Raw genomic sequence first — 26,232 nt, 5'->3', positions numbered from 1 at the left:
ACAGAAATGCATAATCCATTGCTAGTTTGATACTCTAAAAACATTCACAAGTTGGGCATATAAACTTTTAAACAGAACTCAGGACACTATCAAAAAAGTACTCAAGATATGCATTAGCATGACCATAATATTAAATGGGACCGTTTAGATCTAAACACAACTTTCACATCTTTTGTAATTTTTAGAAAATAAACATATATGGAAATAAAATGAAACACTAATTTTGGTTAAAGCAAAAATTGAACTTTCAGTTTCCAGCAGCCATCTCTCACCAACATGTGTGTGGAAGCAGTGGTCTCTCTGCAGACTTCTTGCTAAATCAGACCTATAGCTCTGCAATCAGCAAAGCTCAAGCTCCTTGCTGATTGAAGAGAGCTAGCTTTCACTATGCAGCAGTGCTTTAAGTGGACCGGTATGCACTGGTACTCAGTACCGCCACTTCTAAATATGGCTCCTGAGCATACCGCCACCTCTCCGTGTGCCTTAGCGTACCAGTACGCTCATTTTGGACATCTGCGCCCTCAATTGCCCCCCCCCCAAGAATATTTCCCACTCCAGAGCCAGACCAGTCACCACCAGTGAGTCCCCCTGCTCCGGAGTCCCAGCCCAGGGGGGGTGCTCTGTGGGGACCCTGATGTGGGGTGGTGCGACAAAATGTATAGGCTATAATAGAGTACCGGCACCTCTTTTGGGCAACTTAAAGCACTGCTAAGCAGGAGGTGTGTCGGATGTCTTCAGCGAGACCACTGCGTCTACATTGAGAACAAAGATCTTAATCTGCAGAATGTTGGCAGAGGACAGGGTTTTCTAGTCAGGCGATAGCTATTTTACAAAGAAAATACTTGTAAGACTTTGAACAACTTTTGCATTAATGAACCTGGAATGTACTGATTTAAACAAAATGTTCATTGGAAAACCCGGGATGATACAAATACCACTGTTCTATTGGCTTCTTAAAATGAAAACATGTAGCATTATTTATAACAACCACAAGTGATCTTCAGGTTTCATTATGCATCAATGGCCTCAGACTGGCATGAGTATGCAATTATTAAATTACTCTTTAAATTTTAAAGATTATTTATTATAACAAAAATATGGACAACACAAAAAGTCAGTGGATAAAAGAGAAAACTAACAGATGTCTACATATTTCAGCCAATATTGCATTTTTCATTCAATGGGTTAAGAGTTAGTTATGCTTAGCACTTTTATTCAGCCATTTGAAATGCCTAAATGTATCAACTCCAAATGCTTTGCCACTCTGTTTAAAATGTATCAAAATAAAATTCTCATTTAAGACAATTGAGTATTCATCAATCTGACTGAATGTATGAAAGCAACAGCAAATGGCAAACTATATCATCTTTGGAATGGATAATGTCTTAACTCATCAAAGTACACTAAAGTCAGCCTTTAACCCAAACAAAAAAATATATATACAAATGTATAATTCTTTACATATGCATTTCCCATTTACATAGAGCACTATATGATAAATTGTCCAAGTTCACCCACATTCATTCATGTTCCATAAAAAGTCATGAATGTTTATACGAAATCATCAAAAAAAGAACACTTTATTTTTACCATTATATATTAAATTGGGTTCACCTTAATCTTTGGACATGCAAAAGGTTATTTAGGTTGGTCATGCAGTCTTAATTTCACTTTGTAATAAAATGACATAGCAAACTCAAACGCCGTATATTCTATGAGCTGAAAAAAACTATTATTTGGACCAGAGTGTATTAGGATTACAAAGATCAAAGTGAAGACATGCAGCCTAAATATTGGTTATGATTCTGATTTTGATATACAATGTTCCATACCTAATCTACAATGTTCTACAGCTATACATTGTCTAAATGTTGTTTATTAGAAGACTTTGTTAAAGTAATACACAAAAAGTACAGAAAGAGCGAAAGTTAGGGTATGAAGACGCTATGGACCAGCAGTCCACACAAGTGTGCAAGTTTCCTTAAAATCTGTATATACAATATCAACATGAATTCATTACATCGTTACTCTATTAAAAGCAATGGGACCAGGTAAGTGCGGTTTCAGGGTACAGTATGTATGTCATACAGAACACTTTGCACATAGGTTTCAAAGATGTCACATTACAAAGCCAAAGGGAAAACACCGTAGGGGATGCACTAAGGTCCTCTGTTCCGTTTTACAGAATGACTCGAAAATCCAAGTACATGACTAGGCTATTTTCTAGCTGTCAGCGGAACATAGTGCATCTAAATCATGGTATGCTTATTGACAAGATATTTGGTAGTGCTGCTGTTCAGTAGAATATAACCAGTAGATGAAATGTTTTATTGCCCCAATGACTCAGACATTTATAAAGCTGCTGATTCTTTTAGAAGTTGGGTTTTCGCCTTTTCTTCAGGCTGACATGTAGGGTGGAGGAGGCTCCTTAGATGTTCCACTTGCACTGTCTTCATATTGAGGTAAAAGTACCTGCAAAGTTAAAAAAAGAAAGCAAAAACTTTGCTTTAGTGAATATTAAAAAATTTAACATGACTTTAATTTAAGTTTTCAGGGAATAAAATGTACAATTTAGTAGAATATACTATAATCGTGTGTATATATTTGTAGGCATGTTCTGCTCTTAAAAATGAGGTCTTCCAGAGCATTCAGTCTTCAATACAATGTAATAGAGAGAAGGGTTCAAGAAAGTCAGCATTTTACTAATTAAAACCCTCGGATGGTCAGACTTGTGCAATTAACATCTTCCTAGTAACAAGTACACTACACATTGTTGGAAGTGCTAATTATTGCTTGCGTTTTCCAACATCTTAGATCATTTTTAAGTTTTGCATAGTAGAAGGACAGTCTTGGTCAGCATAGGCAGATCTCTCATAGCTGCTCCCTTGGCAGCCTATCAATGATGAGTAACAAACAAGCTAATAGTGTTTGAGAAGCAGGTCGAGCTCAGTTCTTGGGTTTCAAGTGCTCAGGCATTCTGCTACAATTTCAGTTAGCAATACACTCTATATAAAAAAATAAATAACATAAAATATTCTATTCTTACCCAAGAAGCCATCAATACTATTTGATAGAGTATTATGATATTTCTTCTTTGACAGGGAAAGTCACCACAATTGTGAATGCTATTAGTGCTATGTAGTGTTAAGGAACTACAAAAAAAGTAAAGCTCTGCTATGTTATAGGGAACATCCAGAAATGTTAATTGTGCCTAAGTTATACCCTGAAAAAAATAACCTTTGTCTGAAATTCCTCCTGAAAAATAACTGCACTTCCTTGTATGTGACAATGTCACACTGCGTGTGATGATGTCAGCACTGTACTGCTCAGGGTTCTCTTTCTTGGAGGCTCTGATATTAGGAAACAAAGCCCTATCCAGGGTTGTTGCTAGACCCTTGCACCCAGGGCATATGCTCCAGGTCTTCTACTGAGTGCCCAGGGTCTCCTTTAAAATATGGAGATGATAAATTATATGCATTATAGGGTTTTAAAATATATAGAGTTTTAAAACATTGTATAATGTATTTACTTTCAATCAATCTATTAGTTATTTTGTCATGAAAATGTGACATTACTGTTTTTAGACCAATTCAATATTATTCAGATAATAGGATGGTATTAGTCTTAGATTTGATCCAAAGTGGCCATCATGGTATTCTACCAGCCCTTGGTCTATTAGAACCCTAGAAATGCCCTTGGCCCTGCCTGCACTGAGATAGAAACCTCCACACCTGGGACACATTGCAGAACAAGGCATGGGGAAAAGATTGGCTACATGAAGTCCACTGGTAATACTGAGGGCTAGTACTTAGCCCGCTATCTACCTTTTTTTGACACATTTTTGAGGGTTCAATTTCTTTTTAATGAAAGTAAAGAGAGGTGGATTTACCTCTCAGAGATGCCAAAAATGGCAAATAAGCCTAATGGGCACGAAGAGAAGAAGCTTTTTGCTGGGGACCGTAGACCAAAGCCTTTGGAGTCTTATGTTATTTCTGGTCCTGGTAATATAGAATCTATTTATGTTGCTTTTATTATGACGAAACACAAATATTTCATTCTATTTCACTGCTAGGACTACTAATGCTTGTTTGAAAGGCAGACAAACCCATTCTAATGTGGAAACTTCAAGGGAAGACACAGCTGCAGACAAATGCAGACCCTCCAACCTAAAGGCTTGAACATCGATATCGATCTGAACTGTTTTATCACCGATTTTTAAAAGACTCCCGTTTTAAAAACTCCCGTTTTTGAGCCTTGGACTTTTTAACCTTGGAATTTTATTTCTAATTTTATATTTATTTTTATTTTTATTTATTTTTCTTATTTTTCTTATTATTCATAGTTTTTCTCAATGAAGTTTCTTATACATCTCTAAGAAGGGTTTTGAAAGGGTTTTAATAATTGATTTTTAATTTTTAAACCCTGGTTCATACACATCCAAACAAGATATTATCCAATTTGCACATCCTCCTCTGATGTAGATCGAGCCTTTTTACAAGTTCTCTTTTTACAAGTTCTCCTTTTATGGATTATCGCAACTCATAATTTTTGGGATTTTTTTTGGAACTTTTTGGAATTTTTAATTTTATATAATTTTTTGGAATTTTATTATTTATTTTATATGTAATCTGTTCCAATGTTCTCCTCCTACGGACTTCCCCGTCATATAAGAATATTTCAAGTGTCCTATTGCAATGGTTCCTCTATTTTAACGTCCTCCTGTTTTTTCTGTTTTTTCTGGATTTTCTGGATTTAGAATGAATATACAATTTTATTCTTATTTTTTCATATTTTTTCATCTAAAAACGTGAGAACCTGCTCATGAGGTCTCTGGATTTTAATCAGAACTATTTTACATTAAAAAACATTTTTTGTTTTAGCACGATTTTATCTCACCGACTAATTGTTACATGTATGGGCACTTTTTTCATAGTCTAGCACCAATTGCATAGACACATGGGCCCACGATTTTATGTTTTATGTATTAAGTATAGTCAAGACACGTATCACTTGATCACTTTGTCACTATAATAATAAAACTATTTTAACAAATATCTATTATTTCCACAATCACGGCACACACTGGTTATCGGTTCACCCTGATTAAACCAGACACATCACTATTTGCACAAATTTATTTTAAACCTATTTATTGGTTTAGTCGTACTCTGTGTTTAATAAAGAATATTGTTTTTATGTACGGCAAACACAACATGAAGGGAGTTCACATGATGAATAAACATTCTTTTAGGATATGGGATAGGTGCACCAAGATGGCCGCCGTGTCCGGCCTTAAATTGGGTATACCAAGATGGCGCCATCCCAGCCTATAAAAGACCGGGAGTAGCGAGAGATGGCACGCTCCAGATGACGTCGTATGACGAAACGCGTAGGGCGTGGCTTGTTTACGTCAATACGTCACTTCCGGGAATGGTGGTTTGAGCCGGTGGAACGCGGAAGCGGCCCGGCGAACACCTTTCAAGCTGACAGTGAACTCCCCAAACTGTGAGTGGATGCTAACTTATTTTGCTACACACAACATATGCTACGCAATGGAGGTTTATTCTTTGTTCTAGTGACCAAGAAGTGTCGAGTCAAAGGCTTAAGAGTGCGGTAAGCAGCGGTGCTTTTTGGTGGACCATCCGCCGGCGCCATATATTGTTTTTAGCACGGATCACAACACGTGGCACTTGGTATTATTAGCACTTGGCAATTTATGCAGATGTATGATATATGACACTTTTAATGTAGTACACTGAGCACAGCCCAGGTTAAACCTATTGATGTTTTTAACGGCACGTAGCACTTTCTATGTATTGATTGCACTACATGCACCTTTATAGCACATAAAGCACATATTTGCACAATACTAATTTAAAAGTGGTAGCGCCGGGTCCAACATTTCTTGCATTTTTCCTAATACACTCTATATAAAAAAATAAATAACATAAAATATTCTATTCTTACCCAAGAAGCCATCAATACTATTTGATAGAGTATTATGATATTTCTTCTTTGACAGGGAAAGTCACCACAATTGTGAATGCTATTAGTGCTATGTAGTGTTAAGGAACTACAAAAAAAGTAAAGCTCTGCTATGTTATAGGGAACATCCAGAAATGTTAATTGTGCCTAAGTTATACCCTGAAAAAAATAACCTTTGTCTGAAATTCCTCCTGAAAAATAACTGCACTTCCTTGTATGTGACAATGTCACACTGCGTGTGATGATGTCAGCACTGTACTGCTCAGGGTTCTCTTTCTTGGAGGCTCTGATATTAGGAAACAAAGCCCTATCCAGGGTTGTTGCTAGACCCTTGCACCCAGGGCATATGCTCCAGGTCTTCTACTGAGTGCCCAGGGTTTCCTTTAAAATATGGAGATGATAAATTCTATGCATTATAGGGTTTTAAAATATATAGAGTTTTAAAACATTGTATAATGTATTTACTTTCAATCAATCTATTAGTTATTTTGTCATGAAAATGTGACATTACTGTTTTTAGACCAATTCAATATTATTCAGATAATAGGATGGTATTAGTCTTAGATTTGATCCAAAGTGGCCATCATGCTATTCTACCAGCCCTTGGTCTATTAGAACCCTAGAAATGCCCTTGGCCCTGCCTGCACTGAGATAGAAACCTCCACACCTGGGACACATTGCAGAACAAGGCATGGGGAAAAGATTGGCTACATGAAGTCCACTGGTAATACTGAGGGTTAGTACTTAGCCCCCTATCTACCTTTTTTTGACACATTTTTGAGGGTTCAATTTCTTTTTAAGGAAAGTAAAGAGAGGTGGATTTACCTCTCAGAGATGCCAAAAATGGCAAATAAGCCTAATGGGCACGAAGGGAAGAAGCTTTTCGCTGGGGACCGTAGACCAAAGCCTTTGGAGTCTTATGTTATTTCTGGTCCTGGTAATATAGAATCTATTTATGTTGCTTTTATTATGACGAAACACAAATATTTCATTCTATTTCACTGCTAGGACTACTAATGCTTGTTTGAAAGGCAGACAAACCCATTCTAATGTGGAAACTTCAAGGGAAGACACAGCTGCAGCGGCTACATTCAAAATCTTGTTACCATTGCTGAGATTTTCCAGAAATGTTTTCCCATTATCAGTTTAAATAAAGCCTCTGATGAGCAGGTTTATCTGCTGCAAGCCAACAATGTGCTAAGAAATAGATGTAAGACTTATATGCAGCATAAATCACTTCTATTACTCTGACTGTAGACTTGAATCACATTACTTTTCCTGGGTCTCTGCAAGTGTGCTACAAAATGTGGAAATAGGAAAACTTTATTAGCTGCTTAATTAAAAGTCTGGGTAAGAAAATTCTCCCGAGATGCTGAGTCATTAACACTCAAAGTTTTCATCTTTAAATAACTGGAAATGTAGTTTTAATTGTTAGCTAAGGAAAAAAATGTCTAAAGCTGGATACACACTATACAATTCTCTTTAGATTTTTTCCTTTAGATTTACCATAACCACATAATGAGGTCAAACCCAAACACTTTCAATTTGTATGCAGTCAGGCAGGCCCTTGCACAACATAATTGAAGGTAAAACTAACAACAAAAGTTGTATAGTGTGTATCCAGCTATAGGGTCCTTTCACACGGTCCGCCTCCGTCGGCAGACTCCATGCTGCTCAGCGGGGGATCGATCTAAATCTTGTGGACAACCTTCCCAGAAGGGTTGAAGCTGTTATACCCAACTCAATATTGAACCCTACAGACTAAGACTGGTATGCCGTTAATGTTCATGTGTAAAGGCAGGCGTCCCAATCCTTTTGGTAATATGATGTATATTAATGATCAGCCTTATAGATCTCTCTTTGGTTGTTGCTACAGGTAAGTAATATCACACAGGCAGTGCAGTAAAGCAGGCTTGTTATTCTCACCGTGGACTCTAATAGGTTAATCCTGCGCATTGTGTAAAAAGGCTGCTTGAGACTGTCTTCTCTGATCCTCCCCATCTTTTACTGACCCCAATCCATCTGCTGATGGAACAGAGCCCTAGGAGGCACTCTGCACATGCTCAGTTTGGTGTATTGCTAGAGAGTTTTTTTTTTCTGGGAGGGTGCATGTGATCAGCACAAAGCCAATCAGCACTGTCCAGGCAGAAAGTCAGGGGTCATGCAGCCTCATAGGACAGTCAGAGAAGAATGAAAATTCCTCCTACAAGCTTTGACCAGTGCTTAGCTGGACACTGATAGAAGTCACAAGACTGCTATATGCTGCTGATGAGAAAAGGTATTTAGCAGTTTATATTAACTAAAATAATTGTATTTCCATGTTCCGTGTCAGAGGCATAACTAGAACCTTCAGGGCCCCAATGCAAGAAACCATGAAGGGCCCTCGACCCTGGCAGGGGCCCTAAATCTCCATTTCTGCAGCCTCAGCTGCAAAGGTTGAATGGACAGGAATAGCTCTGTACAGAGCTTCCCATTAATTCAAAAACTGAAGCATAGTAAACAGTTACTATGCTTCATTTATGAATGGACACAGTGAGTGCGGTACCGATCACTCACTGTGTCCATTCAGAAAAAGGGGCCGAAGGGGGGCACTGTGAAAGGAGAGGGTTAGTGTATCAAGAAAGGGGTAGTATGACAGTAGGGGACAGTATGACAAGGTTGGTAGTGTGACAGATAAGTAGTATGATAGGGGGGTATTGTGACAGTAGGGCAGTATGATGAGGGAAGTGTCTCTAGGAGGGGGCAGTATGACAGGGGTATTGTGACAGGAGCAAGGCAGTATGACAGGTAGGGGGGCAGTGTGACAGGAGAAGGGTATCTGAGAAGTATGAGAGGAGAGGGCAGTGTGACAAGAAGGGGCAGTATGATGGGGGGAAGTATGACAGGGGGCAGTATGACGGGGGGCAGTATGACTAGGGGAATATTCTGACAAGAGGGGGCAGTGTGACAGGAAAAGGGTACCTGGGAAGTATGAGAGGAGGGGGGCAGTGTGATAAGAGGGAAGCAGTGTGATAAGAGGGGGAAATGTAATGAGAGAGCACTGTGAAAGGAGGGGGCTGTTTAACAAGAGGGGGGCAGTATGATGGGGGTAGTGTGACAGGAGGGGGGTAAATATGACAGAAGAGGGCAGTGTGACGAGGGGGCAGAATGATGGAGGGGAAGTGTTACAGGAGGGGGGCAATATGACGGGGGTATTGTGACAAGGGGGCAGTGAGACAGGGACAATAGGACAGATGGGGGGCAGTGTGATGGAGGGACAGTATGACGTGGGCAGTGTAATATAAGGAGGGCTGTGTGACAAGTGGGGGGCAGTGTGACAGGTGGGGGGGCAGTGTGACAGGTGGGGAGCAGTGTGATAAGAGGGGGAAATGTGACAAGTGGGGAGCAGTGTGATAAGAGGGGGGCAGTGTGACAGGTAGTGTCAGTGTATACAGTGGAGAGGGGAGGGGCCTCTGACCCAGGCAGATATCGGCAAGAGTGTACAAGCAGAGTGACTCACTTCTGCACTGAATCTGGTGCCTGCCCGGGTCAGAGGTCCCTCCTCTCCCCACTGTATACACTGACACCCGGGAAGTGAACTGCTAGCTGGGGGGGACATCCCGTGGACATCACAAAGCTGCAGATCGCCCCCTCTACTGTATAGTTAGCTGCCATCCGAATGTACAGTGGGAGATGCTGGGTCTTAGGGCCAACCCCACAGTGGCGGAACACCAGGGCCCTGTCGCAAGTGCGACTACTGCGACCCTGGTAGTTCCACCACTGTTCTGTGTACTGTGGGAGACCAGATATAGTGAATGCAGGTCCTGGGTTTAGTAAAAATCTGTTAGAACAGCAAAATTACAAACAACCACACTGTGTGAGAATCTACCTAGATAATCAACTAATTTTATATCTATCTAGGCGCTGCTAAGTTTAAGTGGTCTCACTGTGTTGGACCATCTATACGTCCTTCATTGAAATGGAGTGTACACCAATAATATAACTAATGCAGATCTGAGGAGCTTTTGGTAAGTGATAGATGCTGTGCATATTAGTAGTACTGCAGATGACCCTGGCCGCTGTTATTGACATCTATTTGTATCTATTTCTCAGCAATACAAAAATTGAAATATTTGGAGGCCGGGGCCATCTGGATGAGTTAGAGACTCTAATAGGGAAAGTGCAGGGTATTTTTAGTGAGCACATGCTTTGAGTTATTAAATGCAGTCATTTTATTGTGGTTTTCCCTTTTTTACAAGCTCGCTCTTCAAAATGTTTGCTACTGCATATCACCTCAACTCTGGGCAAAAACATTAGTTTAAATATATTCCTCAATAGCTGCAAAGGATATAAATTCACATTGGGTGCATCAAATATCTTCACTGATCCAGATATTATCTGGTAAAAGTAGCAGTGACATCATCACTGTGGTGTTCAAAGTGCAGAGCTGTGTGGGGGAGCCAGCAGGTCCTTCTGCTACAGGAAACTACAGGGAGGCAGACAGGAGAGAAAGCAGTGGCGATTGTTTTTTTATTACAGAAATTATAATACAGGATTTGTTTTATTCTGTTTTACTGTATGGGTGTGGAAAATACACAAAGGGGGACCAAGATTCAGGTAATAATACCCAAGCCTTTTGTGTTTAGACCAGTGGTCTACAAACTGTGGCCAGGGGGGCTAGATGCAGCCCTTTGCTTGCTTTTATCCCGATCTTGAGGCACTAATTCTTCCACTGATACAAGGCACTATTCCTCCCACTGACACCAACAATGGGGCGTAATTACTGCTACTGACATTAGCTATGAGGCACTATTTCTCCCATTGACACCAACGCTGGCATACTATTCCTTAAACTGACACCCAAGATGGGGCACTATTTTCTCCCACTGACACCAACGATGGGGCACTCTTCCTCCCACTGACACCAACGATAGGGCACTCTTCCTCCCACTGACACCAACGATGGGGCACTCTTCCTCCCACTGACACCAACAATGGGGCACTATTCCTCCCACTGACACCAACAATGGGGCACTATTCCTCCCACTGACACCAACTACAGGGCACTCTTACTCCCACTGACACCAACAATGGGGCACTATTCCTCCCATTGACACCAATGATGAGGCACTATTCTTGCCCTAGTACCAAAAATGCATTTTTATTTCGACTGATGCCAGGACAGTTTCTATTCCCAATGACCACAGTTCGGCTCCCTTAAATTCTGAAGGGCAGTAAACTGTCCCTTTTTTTAGAAAGTTTGGAGACCCCTGGTTTAGACAGTATTCGCTTATCCCAGAATTCACTTTTAAAGTGTCTCTAAAGCATAAACATTTTTTATTTTTTTTTACCTTAATGCATTCTTTGCATTACGGTAAAAAATGTTTAGCCATCAGTATTGGCTCCCCCCCCACTCTTTTATTTACATAAACCTTCATTTATTCCAGCACTTTGCACATCTGCAGCTCTTCTCTCCCCACATTTCCATGTCCCACTGGCTTTTCTGGGGCACTAGGAGTCATTGGTTCCCGCTGCTGTCTATCAAAGCCAGTGAAAAGGGAGCGGAGGGTGGGGTCGAGTTCTCCTGTCTGTGCCAATGGATGTAGCAGTGGGGCTCCGGAGCAAGCATTCACACATGCCCCCATGGTAAGCTGCTTTCCATGGACAGATAGGAGGGGCCAAGAGTGCCGGCGGGGGACCCGAGAAGAGGAGGTTCAGGGCCGCTCTGTGCAATTTCATGAGCTGAACTCAAAGATCTAAGAATTTTTCCATGTACACAAAAGGCCTACTTCTCTCAAATATTGTTCACAAATCTGTCTAAATCTGTGTTAGTGAGCACTTCTCCTTTGCCGAGATAATCCATCCACATCCATCCATCCACAGGTGTGGTATATCAAGATGCTGATTAGACAGCATGATTATTGTACAGGTGTGCCTTAGGCTGGCCACAATAAAAGTCCACTCTAAAATGTGCAGTTTTATCACACAGCACAATGCCACAGATGGCGCAAGTTTTGAGGAAGCGTGCAATTGGCATGCTGACTGCAGGAATGTCCACCAGAGCTGTTGCCTGTGAATTGAATGTTCATTTCTCTACCATGAGCCGTCTCCAAAGGCATTTCAGAGAACTTGGCAGTACATCCAACCGGCCTCACAACCGCAGACCACATGTACCCCCACCAGCCAAGGACCTCCACATCAAACATCTTCACCAGGGGCGTAACTACAGGGGTTGCAGGGGTTGCAATTGCTACCGGGCCCCATGCTCCAGGGGGCCCAGTAGCAAACAGTGGGTGAACTTCCAGGATTGCAAAAGTCACACTTGCGACCGGGCCCTGGCATTGCACCACTGTGGGGAGGCCCAAAGATTGCAGGAAGGGAGCCCACTGCAGAACTTGTGAAAGGATCCTGCTGCGGGACTGTAATAAAAGGCCATGCAACGAGAGTAAAGAGCCGCAGGATTAGTGGGAAGAGCCCTGGGCTTGAAGGGAAGGGCCCCGGCCAGGGATCTGGGGGGGCCCTTCATGGTTTCTTGCATCGGGGCCCTGAAGGCTCTAGTTACGCCTTTGATCTTCACCTCCAAGATCGTCTGAGACCAGCCACCCGGACAGCTGCTGCAACAATCGGTTTGCATAACCAAAGAATTTCAGCACAAACTGTCAGAAACCATCTCAGGGAAGCTCATCTGCATTCTCCCCGTCCTCATCGGAGTCTCCACCTGACTGCAGTTCGTCGTCATAACCGACTTGAGTGAGCAAATGCTGACATTCGATGGCGTCTGGCACTTTGGAGAGATGTTCTCTTCACGGATGAATCCCGGTTTTCTTAGGTCTTTGAGTTCAGCTCATGAACAATTGGGGCAAAAACCAGTGCTGCGTTTATCATTTTGTTCAGTATATAATTACAAATTACCCATAGGAATATGCATTTGATCTCTTCTGCAAATTTTAAATAGAAGTTGGAAAAACTATACATCCCTTTTAAAGAATTGTGTATAATTTTATCATGTATTTGTTTAAGGAACATATAAATATGACAGTGCGGATATCATTTTAGGACAGTGTTGACTGTTTCTCTTTGGGGGTGAAAAGGTGTTAGTCGCTGCTCAATATAGCCTAAAGAATGGAAATAAGGTGTTCCCGCTGTCACTAATGATGTTGTCTGCTGTCCTTGGTCAGTGTGGCGGGATCGGTAGCTGGAATGTCGGGCACTAATTGAATCACAACTCTTGAAGTGCAGTGTGTTAATCAAGGATGGTATTTTCATAGGGAGCCAGGGCCACACGGGTCAGAGTGACTCACATCTCATGACTGCATTAGACTTCTCAACTAGTTACTACACCTATTACTGTCCCTGACAGTCCCCTGATAATTAGACTCTGAAAGCTGGAAAAGTTTACTTATTTATAGAAGTCATTTTCTGACAGAGCAAAACTCTGCTGAGTGTCCTAAGTGTTTTCAAACATAACCTTTCATGAATTATTTAAGGAAGAACTCCACATAACCTTAGTGTAATATAAGAAAACCAATCTTTTCTACGGAGACTCTTCTTGTCTCCAAACTTTACATTTTTATTCACGTGCAGAATATTAATGGAGAGATGTAGATGTAAAATTGTGGGAGTTTGGTATGGCGACATCTTTTTATCAGGAAATCCCAGCTGTCAGGAGTAAAAAATTTTACAGTTCATTTTCTTAGAAAAGCAGCCACCACCTGAGTAGAAAAGCATGTCCCCTGCCAGCATGCTTCAGAGAATGACTCTTGCTCCCTGTGTGGACGCAGTTGACTCACTGCAGAAGCTCAAAACACCCCCTGCTGTGTCAGAGCTATAGCTCTCCAATTAACAGGGAGTGTGAGCTTTGCTGATTGCAGAGCTATTGGTCTGACTCAGTAGAGGGCGTAAAGCCTAGTACCAGTGTTGCCAACCTACCAGATTGAAATTTACTGACATAACACCCAAAATTTACTGGCACACCCAACTTTTTACTGGCATTTCCAAAAGTTAAAAAAATTACAGTTTTAAAGAGGTTGTAAACCCACATATTTTTTTTTTCTTCACCCTGAAAGAGAAACACATAATGAGCTAGTATGCATCGCATACTAGCTCATTATGAAATACTTACCTTAGAATGAGCCCCCGCCGTGCCGCCCGCATACCTCTATGATGGGTGACATGTCCAGTCGCCCATATTCCGGGATTGCGGCATCTGGCCATCTGATTGGCCGGAGCCGCGGTGACGTCACTCCCGCGCACGCGCGCGGGAGCCGAGATATTACAGTACCTATAGGTAAGCCTTATCATAGGCTTACCTATAGGTACAACTTGCATAGGAGGGTTTACTTCCTCTTTAAGTGCAGTTTTCAGTATGTAGGCTACAAACAAGAGCAATATGCAATTAGCAATATGATTTAAGGTAGATATTAAGGCAAAAAACATATTTCTTACTTTATTTTCGATATAGTAAGTAGCTCAGGGACAGGACTCAGGGAAAGAAATTGGAATAGGCAGCCACACACACATGACATTGACTCCGACAGTGACACTGACAGCAGTGTGCAGCAGCACAGATGGTGATGACACCTCACCAACATGTCCCCTCCTGAGTCACAGTGACAGTCTCTCTCCACGCCAGGAGGTCCCTTCAGTCCACTTCAGTCCAAACAGCACTGGCAGTCCCTGGCTAGCCTTGCTCCTGTCCCACAGACTCACACACAAGGCCCTGGCCGCTCTGCCTAGCTCCCTTGCACCATGACATCACACAACATGCTCAGGCACCATCCCTGCCAGACCCACCACCTGCTGGTGCCACTCGAACACACTGTAGCAGGCACTCGGATGGTCCCAGCTGGCTCAAGCCCAGAACTGCGCATGCTGAGAGCCTCCACCATATTTTTTACTGGCAATCTTTTCCTGTTACTGGCAGAAGAAAAGTGATACATTTTTACTGGTTTCCAGTAAAAATACTGATGGTTGGCAACACTGCTTAGGTCACATGGGCCAAATGTCGGACGGCATCGGCCGGTTCAACAGAAACCAGCCGACATTCAGCCTGTGTGTACTGGAGGCCAGTTTCTGTAGAAAAAGAAAGAATAAACCATAGTGCAGCGCTAAACCTGTAGTAATAATTACTAAAACAACGATATGACTCTCAGTATCATAAAATCACGTGTGAAGTGTCCATAGTGATAAGAAATGTAGAAAGTGAACAGTGGTACGAAACAGAGAATTAAAAATTAGGATTCTTGAGTTTAAGATTCAGGAAGAAAATCAATAATCAATAGTCCAGTAAACAATATTCTTGTTGTGAGAGGATGAATCATGTAAAGTTGATATCATCCGTGAAGGGACGGAAAATTAAAACACCATCACTGTGGGATCCACCACCAATGTGTAAAGCCAGCATGCTTACCAGACAGTGTTCATACATATACTGGATGTATTAAGTCAAACACGCAGTTACAGGGAATTGGGGGGAATGACGAAAAAGGTCTGCCAATCGGCTCCCAATCAGCTGGAGTGTTCTGGGGGGGCCCTCCTCCTGTCAAAACACAATAGCACCGCAGGGGAGATCGCTGTACTAATGCCAGATTTTTAGTACAGCGGCTCCTCCTGCAGCTGTCAATTTTTTTTTCCTTCAGTCCTGGTTAAAAAAAAATAAATAAATAGTAGTTTGTATGAGACTTTTAGAATTGGGCTAGAGCTGCATCAAACTAAACAAGGCTGAAGAGTTCCATATGGCGCAGCAGCCTCAGGCTTGCTTTTTTTTATCCCAGGCGTTTAAGTGAGGGACCAACGCAGTTTGTTATGAGTCTTCTACTTTATAAATCCCTAAAAACCCTTTTAATTGTATGGAGAACATGATGGGACAATGGTCCCATAAAACCCTGCTTTAAAATGCTGTACTTGGTCAGATGTTTTATTTCTGCAACTATGCTAACTAAAACTTTAATGATGTATTGTTTGGAAGGTTTAGTAGAATTTATTATTGTTCTTCCAGCTACACTATTCTTCAAACATGTAATAAATGAGTATTATTCAATTATGTGATAGGCCATATCTCTTTGCTAAGATTTAAAGTATAACTTAAGGCAAAACTTTTTTGTTAGTTTTTGGATAGAGTGGAGAGGGATTAGAACCATGAGTTTTATTGCTGTCTGTGTCCCCATTAAGGAGATTCCTCCTCTCTATTTGTCATGTTTACCATTATCATTGAAATCAAATCTTCCAATGACTACACTAGTTCTAGTGACCTGGAAGTCCCCAAGGAATTCCCTTAATTTGCAGGGATTTTTAATCACCTCCTATTAGGCTATGGGAGAGGAAGTGAAGGGATATCTCTGCAATGGGACACAGTTGGCGAAAATAGAAATCGGACAAAGGGTTACAACCCTCCTTTTCATTATCCAAAATTAAAAGAAAAAGTTTTGCCTATAATTTTACTTTAACTCAGGCTATGTGGCCTTGCGATCCATGCTTTCCTTTAGTATTTTCATGTTGTGCATGCAGTGGCATTGCACAAGAGACACTACTTGCCTCTACTGTATAGGTTTAATAATGAAGCTTAGTTCTAGACAACGCATGCATGTACATGACCAGCATGGTCCCCTGTTATGTTACCTCTACAGATTAGACACTCATTACTGACTGCTTAATTGCACTACAGGCACAAATATCTGATGTAAAGATATCTGGAATGGTCTTTTTTCAGATTAATGAAAAATGAATGTCCCTGAACCAGTAGACAAACTAGCTTGTCTATGGTAAGCAATACAGAAAGTTAATAAACATTGGGTTACACCAGCAACATATTGCAGCTGGAATGCATGTATGTTCACATACCATGTACAACGTAAAACACCCCGGGAATCATTAAACCCAGAGTGCCCTTGTAATGCAAATCTTGACCATTTCTTATGGTGGAGACTTCTGGTTTGCCCCTTCTGCCTCCTGCTTCTTCTTAGTTATTATTATTATTATACAGGATTTATATAGCGCCAACAGTTTGCGCAGCACTTTACAATGTGAGGGAAGACAATACAGTTACAATACAATTCAAAACAGGAGGAACTAGAGGGCCCTGCTCGTTAGAGCTTACAATCTAGAAGGGAGGGTCAAGTGAAACAAAAAGGCAATAGCCGTGGGGGATGGGTTGATGGAGAAAATGGAGGTACATTTGTTAGGTGTGAGTAGGATAGGCTTCTCTGAAAAGGAGGGTTTTCAGAGATCACCTAAAAGCTAATAGAGTAGGAGATAATCAGACAGATAAGGGTAAGGAGTTCCATAGGATTGGAGAGGCTCTGGAAAAGTCCTGGAGGCGAGCATGGGAGGAAGTGACGAGGGGAGCTAGAGAGCTGAAGGTTTTGAGAGGAACGAATAGAGCGATTAGGTTGGTATTTTGAGACAAGGTTGATCATCATATTTATCTGTCAGTCATTCAGAAGGCACAATGAGGGGGGCCCAAGATCTTGACCAAAGTAGCTAGTTGTGTTATACTCTACAAACAACCTTGCAAACACTTCTAATTGGTTGTGTGTAAACATACTATTGGTTCAACTCTTTTTAAATGTTATCGAACAAATCTTTCAGCTCCAATGTGGCTATGGGTAAGCAGAATCACTTGATGGTTTTTCTATGTCTTATGAAGAGAACAAAGAGAAATACCCTCTATGGGACTTTAAGGGGCTCTGGTATAGTGACACATATAAAAGGTATCAAATATCGAAAAAGATAATTTTATTTTTCACAAAGATAATGATACAATATACAAAAGGGATGCATGATAAAACAAAACGGTTGTGACAATAAAAGCACATACAGTATAATGTACACAAGGGACAACAACCAAGTACGGCCCAACCCCTAGGAGTATGGGGTGGGTAAGGCCCAACGTGTTTAGAATATTAGAAGGATGATTCTATCTTCTTTAGGGTCACAAGTGGTTGAAACATATTCTGTAAGTATACATACAAAACAATCAATATAATTTTCAAGCATAACATTTGTACCTTGCATACAGTCTATTAGGTCAATCTTCATATGATTATTCTATTACAATTTTTGATAAAGATTATGTATAAAATGTTATGCTTAAAAATTATATTTATCTTTTTGTATGTATACTTACAGAATATGTTTCAACCACTTGTGTCCCCGAGGAAGATAGAATCATCCTTCTAATATTCGAAACGCATTGGGCCTTACCCACCCCACACTCATAGGGGTTGAGCCGTACTTGGTTGTTGTCCCTTGTGGACATTATACTGTATGTGTTTTATCGTCATAACCGTTTTGTTTTTTTATCATGCATCCCTTTTGTATTTTGTATCATTATCTTTGTGCAAAATAAAATTATCTTTTTAGATATTTGATACCTTTTATATGTGTCACTATACCAAAGCCCCTTAAAGTCCCATAGAGGGTATTTCTCTTTGTTCTCTTCAATTGTTATTGGGATGTAGGCTCAACAGTTTAGGTCTTTACCTCTGGCTTTCTACTAAACCTATGTCTTATGGGTATATGCTCAGTGAGATATCCCCACCTGAAGTCCAACCCAATTATAAAGTTTCCTATTGTATATTGTTTCTTATCCTTGAAAGGGACAAAGCTCAAGCAATTGGTTTGCCTCACTGCCACTCATGCACCCCTTGATTGCTAGGATGCAGGACTGCCAGCACAATGGAAACAGTGCAACCTGGGCCACCAACACCATGAAAGCATTGATGCTGTACCCAGCCACCTGCACCATGGAAACCAACGACAATGTGCCTCCCAGGTGGCCAGTGCCATGAAAATGAAATACCCCGTGCGGCCCTGGCTTCCCACACCATGGGACTGCTGAGTGGCTGTTGCAGCTGAGCTGCAGTGAGACAAACAGAGGGTTAAACAGGGAAATTGGATTAGTCATGTCATGGGAGAGGGGAGGAATCACCCATGGCCAGCTTGGGGGGAGTGGTTGGTGTAAAAAACATCATGGCATCCTATAGGGGTGCTCAATAAACAAGGGGCATTGACAACTGAGCTTTGCCTAAGCTAAACAACAAGGACACCAACAAATATGGCTTATGCATGGGAGGAGCTCACAGGCAGCAATGAAGGAACTAAAGAATGGTTTTCCTGAAGAGGCAAAGAAAAGATACATACACTGTACACTGTATATACATGAATGTATGGACATGTATTTACATTTTTAATGCTCACGGGAGTTCTTCTTTAACAATGTCAGTCACCTGATGTTTGATTATGTCAGTCACATAATGTAGTATTAAACAATGCCTACCTAAACCTGACATTTCAGCCATGAGTAAAGATGGCCCAAGTTATTTTTCTTTTTTATTTCAGAATGTAAGAACAAACAAAAAAAATTCAATCTATTTAAATAATAATCTGAGCAGTTATATTGTGACATAAATGGCACAGCAGATCAGTTCTCAACCCTCCGTACACAAAGGTCTAATAATTCCGGAGTCCTTCTCCCTCACACAATAGTGTCATTGATCCTTCTCCTGAATAATGCATCTGTGCTCAGTGGAAAATACGCACAGTTTAATTTGCAGGTAAAGCATGACAAATCAATTGATTAGATATGTTTAATTGGAGCTTTCTCACTGGAAACTTTCCTAGTGAGGTCATTTTCCTATAAAATTAGACTTGTTTCTTCTACTCTATTTGTCATTTACAAGTATGCTCTGGGATTTAGCTTTACTCATGTGGGCCTCAAAATTCATCCCACAATCCCCCTTTATTATTTATTACCATACTGCACATTTCAAGATATTGAAGTGGTATAAAACCCAAAAAATGTAATATATTGCAGCTTACCAATCATTAGATGTGGTGGCTGCATTAGTTTACTTTTTTTAGTCTTTTTTCCTTCCGTTTTCCCCTGGTGATCTGCACATATTATACAGACACCACTCTGGATGAAGGAGCACAGGGGGCAGATTTGGACAGCATCATATTCAGTTTGGGGAGAGGGGAGTGTTAGATGTGCTAGCAGGTTTAAATACACTAACAAAGTGAAGCCAAACTCCAGCTAACACTTTATAAGCAGTTACAGCAAACAGTTTTTTTCTCTTTTTGGGATAAAGGTTTTACATAAATAAATAAAAGATGATTATTTTAAGCACCCCTGTCAGTTTTAAATGGTGTCTCATACCTGTAACTGCTAGAGAGAGATTTTCTGTTGAAAAACAACAGACTTACTAGCTGAACCACCAGATGAAAATAGAATAAAGAACTACACCGCTCTCTATAAAGTACGAGCCCCTAGTTGAAAGTCTTTTTCACAAAACAAAGCGCATCTCCAGACAAGGTTCTGTTAATTAACGATATACTAATACGACAATGCTTAGGACCAATGGTCCTTTACACCTATGTTACTATTGAATGTTACAAATTTACAGAGAGAAACTCCTTCTGTACTTGTTCATATTTTTGCACAGACTTTTGGATATGAAAAAGTCTATTTTTTACTTTTTTTTTTTATATATAATAAAATTTAAGTGAAAGAAAATAGAATAAAGAAAGCCTAACAAGAAAATGAATGCAGCCATCACATCTACGGATTGGTAAGCTGCAATATAATAAATGTTTGCTTTTGGGTTTAATACTGCTTAAAGCTCGGTTCATACTAGCCTGACTCCAAAGTCGCACGACTTTCACTGCAACTTTGGAGTCTGACTTTGATATGACTTTGAAGTGACTTTTTACATTCTCTGGCATTGAAGTCATATCAAAGTAGAGCCAAAGTAGTGCAGGAACCTTTTCTAAAGTCAGACAGACTTGTGTAGTATCATTAAGACGGCTCTCATAGGGAAACATTGAATTTCACACGCCATCTGACTTGGGGTCTCACAAGTGGTATCCTATATCGCATCAGTATGAACCGAAGTCTCCTTCAGCTAATTATGAGGATGCCTCCTTCCTACTTTACTAACTGCTTGTAGTACTAATTGATTTTAGTATGGCTGGCTGACTGATTTTGTTATTCAAACTTAAAATAATTCAATCATCAATCATCATGTTTTGATTACTTTTTACACTTATTCTACCTACAAACCTTATTCTTTTATCTTAAATGTTATGCTTATAATAACACAGTTATAAATTATAAACGGTCACTGTGGGGGTTATTTACTAAAACTACATTGTGCAAAATCAGGTGCAGTTCTGCATGAAATTTCAAGCCGGCATTTCAGTCCGACTTCAGGGGAAATTTGATAGACATCTGTGCGGGTTCATTGAAATTGCCCCCCAAAGTAGCCAAAAGTAGTGCAGGAACTACTTTTGGGAAAGTCGGCGTCACATCGATTTGGACGGTACCGTTGCCGACAATAGGCTTCGATTTGTCATGCAATTTGACATGTCAAATTGGCCTGATGTGAACGGGGGCATATTGTTAAAGCTTAATTGAACAAGCTGAAGATAGAAGCTGATTGGCTACCACGCACAGCTGCACCAGATTCTGAGTGTTCCAGTTTTAGTAAATCTCCTTCAATACTGTGTTTATTTATTACAATGAATTCTAAAAGAACATATAGCTGACCTGTAGGCAGTTTAAAAACACAATTTAATTGAGTTTTATATTATGTACAATTAATTACAAATCATTAAAAAAGTTACATAAACTATTACAAATACATATATATGAAATTTCTGCACAACAGGCTGTAGATCTGGAGATGGATCAATTCATACTCATTCACTCAATGCTGTAATCTCTCTATCTGGAAGGGGAGAGCAGAGAGATAAACTTATGAGCCAGCTTACTCTTCCTAATTATCCAATGCAAGTCTGTGGTGGGCATGTAAACCAGCAGTACTGCTTATAGCTGAACTCTAGAAAAAAAACTTTTCCCTTGCAGTGGGTCATCCCCCATACTGCAAGGGTTAACTGCTTGATTTGCCCACAAGATGCTTTGTTGCCCAAGCGGTTTTAGCTCTCTGACTTTAATCCTGTATTTCCTAAGGTTGCCAAGGACCCGTTTACAAGACAGGAGATCGGACAGCAGAGGAGGGTGCTGGCTGCCGGGAGTGGGCATAATAAGGTAGGTATATTATCTTATTCATCATCCCTTAGCAAAAATGTGCAGTTACCACTTGCAGCCTGGAGGGGGCTCACTGCAAAGGTAAAGTTTTTTATTTTCAGAAATTTAGCTTTAACTGCAGTAAAGAAAAGTGAGGTCACCATACTAGCTGTGCTGTCTGGGGAAAATGCTTAGATCACAATATTAGCTAACTAGAATTACAAATCTGTAAATTCCCCTTTTAAAACTGTGGAGGGTTCCATCCAATAATTGTGGCTGCAGAGAGGCATTGTTTCTTTAAAAGGATATGAAGAGTGTCTTTTCTGTGCACAAAGTGTTATCTTGTACAGTGTTACTTTGTGATGATAAAGGGATGTATATTTCGTAATTACATTCAAACCTTTCATTCTGACCTTATAGCTTGACTGTGCAAAATTCTAATGGAAAAGAGTGCCTATGATTTAAAATATGGACTGCAATGTTCTGCTTCCCACAGTAAAAATAATAAAACTGAAAATAACAGTGAAAGAGGCATTAGACCGTGAAGTGCTAAGTGAAGAAAGCATGAAAATAGTGCTATATTCTCTATAATTCCTGCCCATGCTGGACTAGCACTGCAACATTAAAAATGAGAGACCTGACAAATATTATGCATAGATATGTGCAAAAGTTTTACGCTGGTGTAACTAAATGCTGTAAATTAGGAATGCTTTCAGAAAAAGAAGTGTTAATAGTTTATTTTTATGAATTAACAAAATGGAAAGCAAATGAACAGGAGAGAAATCCAAACTAAATCAATATTTAATGTGTGATCACCATTTGCCTTCCAAACAGCATCAATTCTTCTAGGTAAACTTGCACACAGTTTTTGAAGGAACTCAGAAGGTAGGTTGTTCCAAACATCTTTGAAAACTAACCAAGTATCTTCTGTAGATATAGGCTGCCTCAACCTTCTGTCTCTTTATGTAATCAGAGACAGACTTGATTGTTCTTAATGACATTGGCTGTTTATTTGGGGTAATGTCCTGCTGGAGAATAAATTTGGGGCCAATCACACGTCTCCCTGATGGTATGATATGATGGAAATTTATCTGCCTGTATTTCTCAGCATGGAAGACACCATTGGTTTTGACCAAATCTTCAACTCCATTTGCAGAAATGCAGCCCCAGACTTGCAAGGAGCCTCCACCATGCTTCACTGTTGCCTGCAGACACACATTATTATACCGTTCTCCAGACCTTCAGTGAACAAACTGCCTCCTGCTTCAGCCAGCTTTTTCATTTTGACTCATCAATCCAGAGCACCTGTTGCCATTTTTCTGCATCCCACTGCCTATGTTTTCATGCATAGTTGAGTCGCTAGGCCTTGTTTCTACATCAGAGGTGTGGCTTTTCAGCCGCAATTCTTCCATAAGACCACTTCTGGCCAGACTTCTCTAGATAGTAGATTAGTGTACCTGGATCCCGCTAATCTCTATGTGTTCTGTGCTAATGGCACTGCTGGACATCTTCTGATTTCCAGGTGAATTAAGCATGATGTGTCTTTCATCTGCTGCATTAAGCTTCCTTGGCCGACCACTGCATCCTCATAGTTCCTCATTTCTTTGTGTTTCTTCAAAAGGGCTTGAAAAGCACATCTTCGATCCCCAGTCTGATTTGAATTTTTTGTAAAGACCTTGCTGATGCAGTCTAACTTCCTTGTGCCTTTTTGCTGTGCTAAGTCTTGCCATAGTGTATGACATGTGACATAAAACAGTGTTCCACAACCTCATCTTAGTAGCAGGGTTTGGCTGTTCCTCACAGAGTTTTAGGCCTCTTACACAGCTGTTTTTGTTTCAGTTAATGACCGTATTTAAACCTACATATGAAATTGATCATTAGCATGTGCTTGTTATAATCATACACCTGGCTCTAAACCTACAAAATCCATGACTTTGTGCAAGTGTGTAAGTATAAGAAATAGATGCTGGTTTGAAGCCCAAGGGTAGTCACACCAAATATTGATTTTGATTTTTCTTCTGTTTGCTCACTTTGCATTTTGTAAAAATAAACAACAAAATATATATTTTTGAAAGCATTCTCACGTTACAGCATTTCTTCACAACAATGGCATCCCAGCCTTAGTCTCTAGGGTTCAATATTGAGTTGGCCCACCCTTTGCAGCTATAACAGCTTCAACTCTTCTGGGAAGGCTGTCCACAAGGTTTAGGAGTGTGTCTATGGGAACGTTTGACCATTCTTCCAGAAGCGCATTTGTGAGGTCAGGCACTGATGTGGAGGAGAAGGCCTGGCTCACAGTCTGCGCTCTAATTCATCCTAAAGGTGTTCTATCGAGTTGAGGTCAGGACAGTCAAGTTCTTCCTCCCCAAACTCGCTCATCCATGACTTTATGGACCTTACTTTGTGGACTGGTCCAAATCATTTGGTGGAGGGGGTATTATGGTGTGGGGTTGTTTTTCAGGGGTTGGGCTTGGCCCCTTAGTTCCAGTGAAGGGAATTCTTAGGGCTTCAGCATACCAAGACATTTTGGACAATTCATCCCAAAGGTGTTCATGGGGTTGAGGTCAGGCCAATCAAGTTCCTTCACCCCAAACTCGCTCATCCATGTCTTTATGTATCTTGTTTTGTGCACTGGTGCACAGTCATGTTGGAACAGGAAGGGTCAACCCCAAACTGGGGGGATTATGGTGTGGGGTTGTTTTTCAGAGGCTGGGCTTGGCCCCTTAGTTCCAGTGAAGGGAATTCTTAAGGTGTCAGCATACCAAGACATTTTAGACAATTTCATGCTCCCAACTTTGTGGGAACAGTTTGGGGATGGCCCCTTCCTGTACCGACATAACTGTGCACCAGTGCACAAAGCAAGGTCCATAAAGACATGGATGAGCGAGTTTGGGGTGGAGGAACTTGACTGGCCTGCACAGAGTCCTGACCTCAACCCGAAAGAACACCTTTGGGATGAATTTGAGCGAAGACTGCGAGCCAGGTCTTCTCATCCACATCAGTGCCTGACCTCACAAACGCGCTTCTGCAAGAATGGTCAAACATTGCCATAGACAAATTACTAAACCTTGTGGACAGCCTTCCCAGAAGAGTTGAAGCTGTTATAGCTGCAAAAGGTGGGCCATCTCAATATTGAACCCTAGGGACTAAGACTGGGATGTCATTTGAGTTCATGTGTGTGTAAAGGCAGGTGTCCCAATACTTTTGGTAATATAGTGTATATATTAATATATTTCCCAGACTTCTCCTCCTGTTAGTTTCATATTGGGCCAGTGCTCAATATCCACTGTCAGGGTCAATGACAGGTCAGGAGGAATATAATCATTTAAGTACCAGGATTTATTTAAACATCTAAAGCCAGTGACAGTTTCCTCAATGGACAGTGATATGTAACACTTGTATACCACTACAGTAACATAAAATAAACAGCAGTTAAATGAAATGTAGTCTGTAGAATTGACTTTGTATGCAGTTAAAGCAACCCTGTCAGGTTTAAAAAAAAATCTCCAAATTAAATTCTGAATCAGTGGCTATTCCCAGTTCTGGTTTCCTTTACAGTGACCATATCAGACGTCTAAAGAATTCCTAGTGGCAGGTCCCTGTGATAGAGGAGATCGTCACCTTTTTGGGAGCCTTTGTGTTGTATCCAGCACTGCAGCCTCTGTAAGGCTCTTCAGCATTCCACATTAAATATAATTAATAATAATAAATTACATGGCTGACAACTACTACAACTACTGTCTACTTAGCAGATTGTTCTCTAGTATTCATATTCTTTTCCCCTAATTCCCCTCATTTGCAAAAACATTCTGAAAAGTAAAAAAACTCACTGTTGTGTCATTGGTGGTTACATAGACCAACACATCTGAAGAATTGCGGCTGTTGATGTATCGATAACAGTTCCACACACAGCTGATTAGGTAAGCCTGGAAACAAACACAAAGAATTCATCGAATTAAAATTGATACCACCTATTACATAACAGAGTTTCCTGAGCCACCATATGGTCTATATATGAGTACATTTTCCTGTGTAAATTGTATTCTGGATATGCCATAATAAGGGGATATCCACAGACTGTACAGAGAATGCGTCTTTCCTTGCGTCCCTCGCTGCCTCTGAAATCTTGTGAGATTTCAAACATATACGGTATGACTAGTTGGGAAAAACAGACATTGCTGACATCCAAGGCTTTTTTTCTCAGAAAAAAGGTGCAGGAACTCAACCACGACCCCCCCCAAAAC

At 40.7% G+C, this 26,232-nt stretch overlaps 1 protein-coding gene across 1 annotated transcript in view; it reads right to left on the bottom strand.

The window, feature by feature from the left end:
* Positions 1-1,062: 1,062 nt before the first annotated feature.
* Positions 1,063-26,232, bottom strand: part of LAPTM4B (lysosomal protein transmembrane 4 beta) — a 187,222-nt gene continuing 162,052 nt past the window's right edge. Inside the window, exons 6-7 of the mRNA XM_082258011.1 lie at positions 25,819-25,914; positions 1,063-2,472 (exon numbers count right to left, since the gene is read on the bottom strand). Of these exons, the coding sequence (XP_082114137.1) occupies positions 2,398-2,472; positions 25,819-25,914 (171 nt within the window). The 3' untranslated portion in view covers positions 1,063-2,397. The remainder of the gene's footprint in view (positions 2,473-25,818; positions 25,915-26,232) is intronic.

This window comes from Pelophylax lessonae (genome assembly GCF_965119305.1).
Source record: "Pelophylax lessonae genome assembly, chromosome: 5".
Classification (NCBI taxonomy): domain Eukaryota; kingdom Metazoa; phylum Chordata; class Amphibia; order Anura; family Ranidae; genus Pelophylax; species Pelophylax lessonae.
Note: the sequence above shows the minus strand (reverse complement) of the source record. Positions and strands in the feature narration are given on the sequence as shown.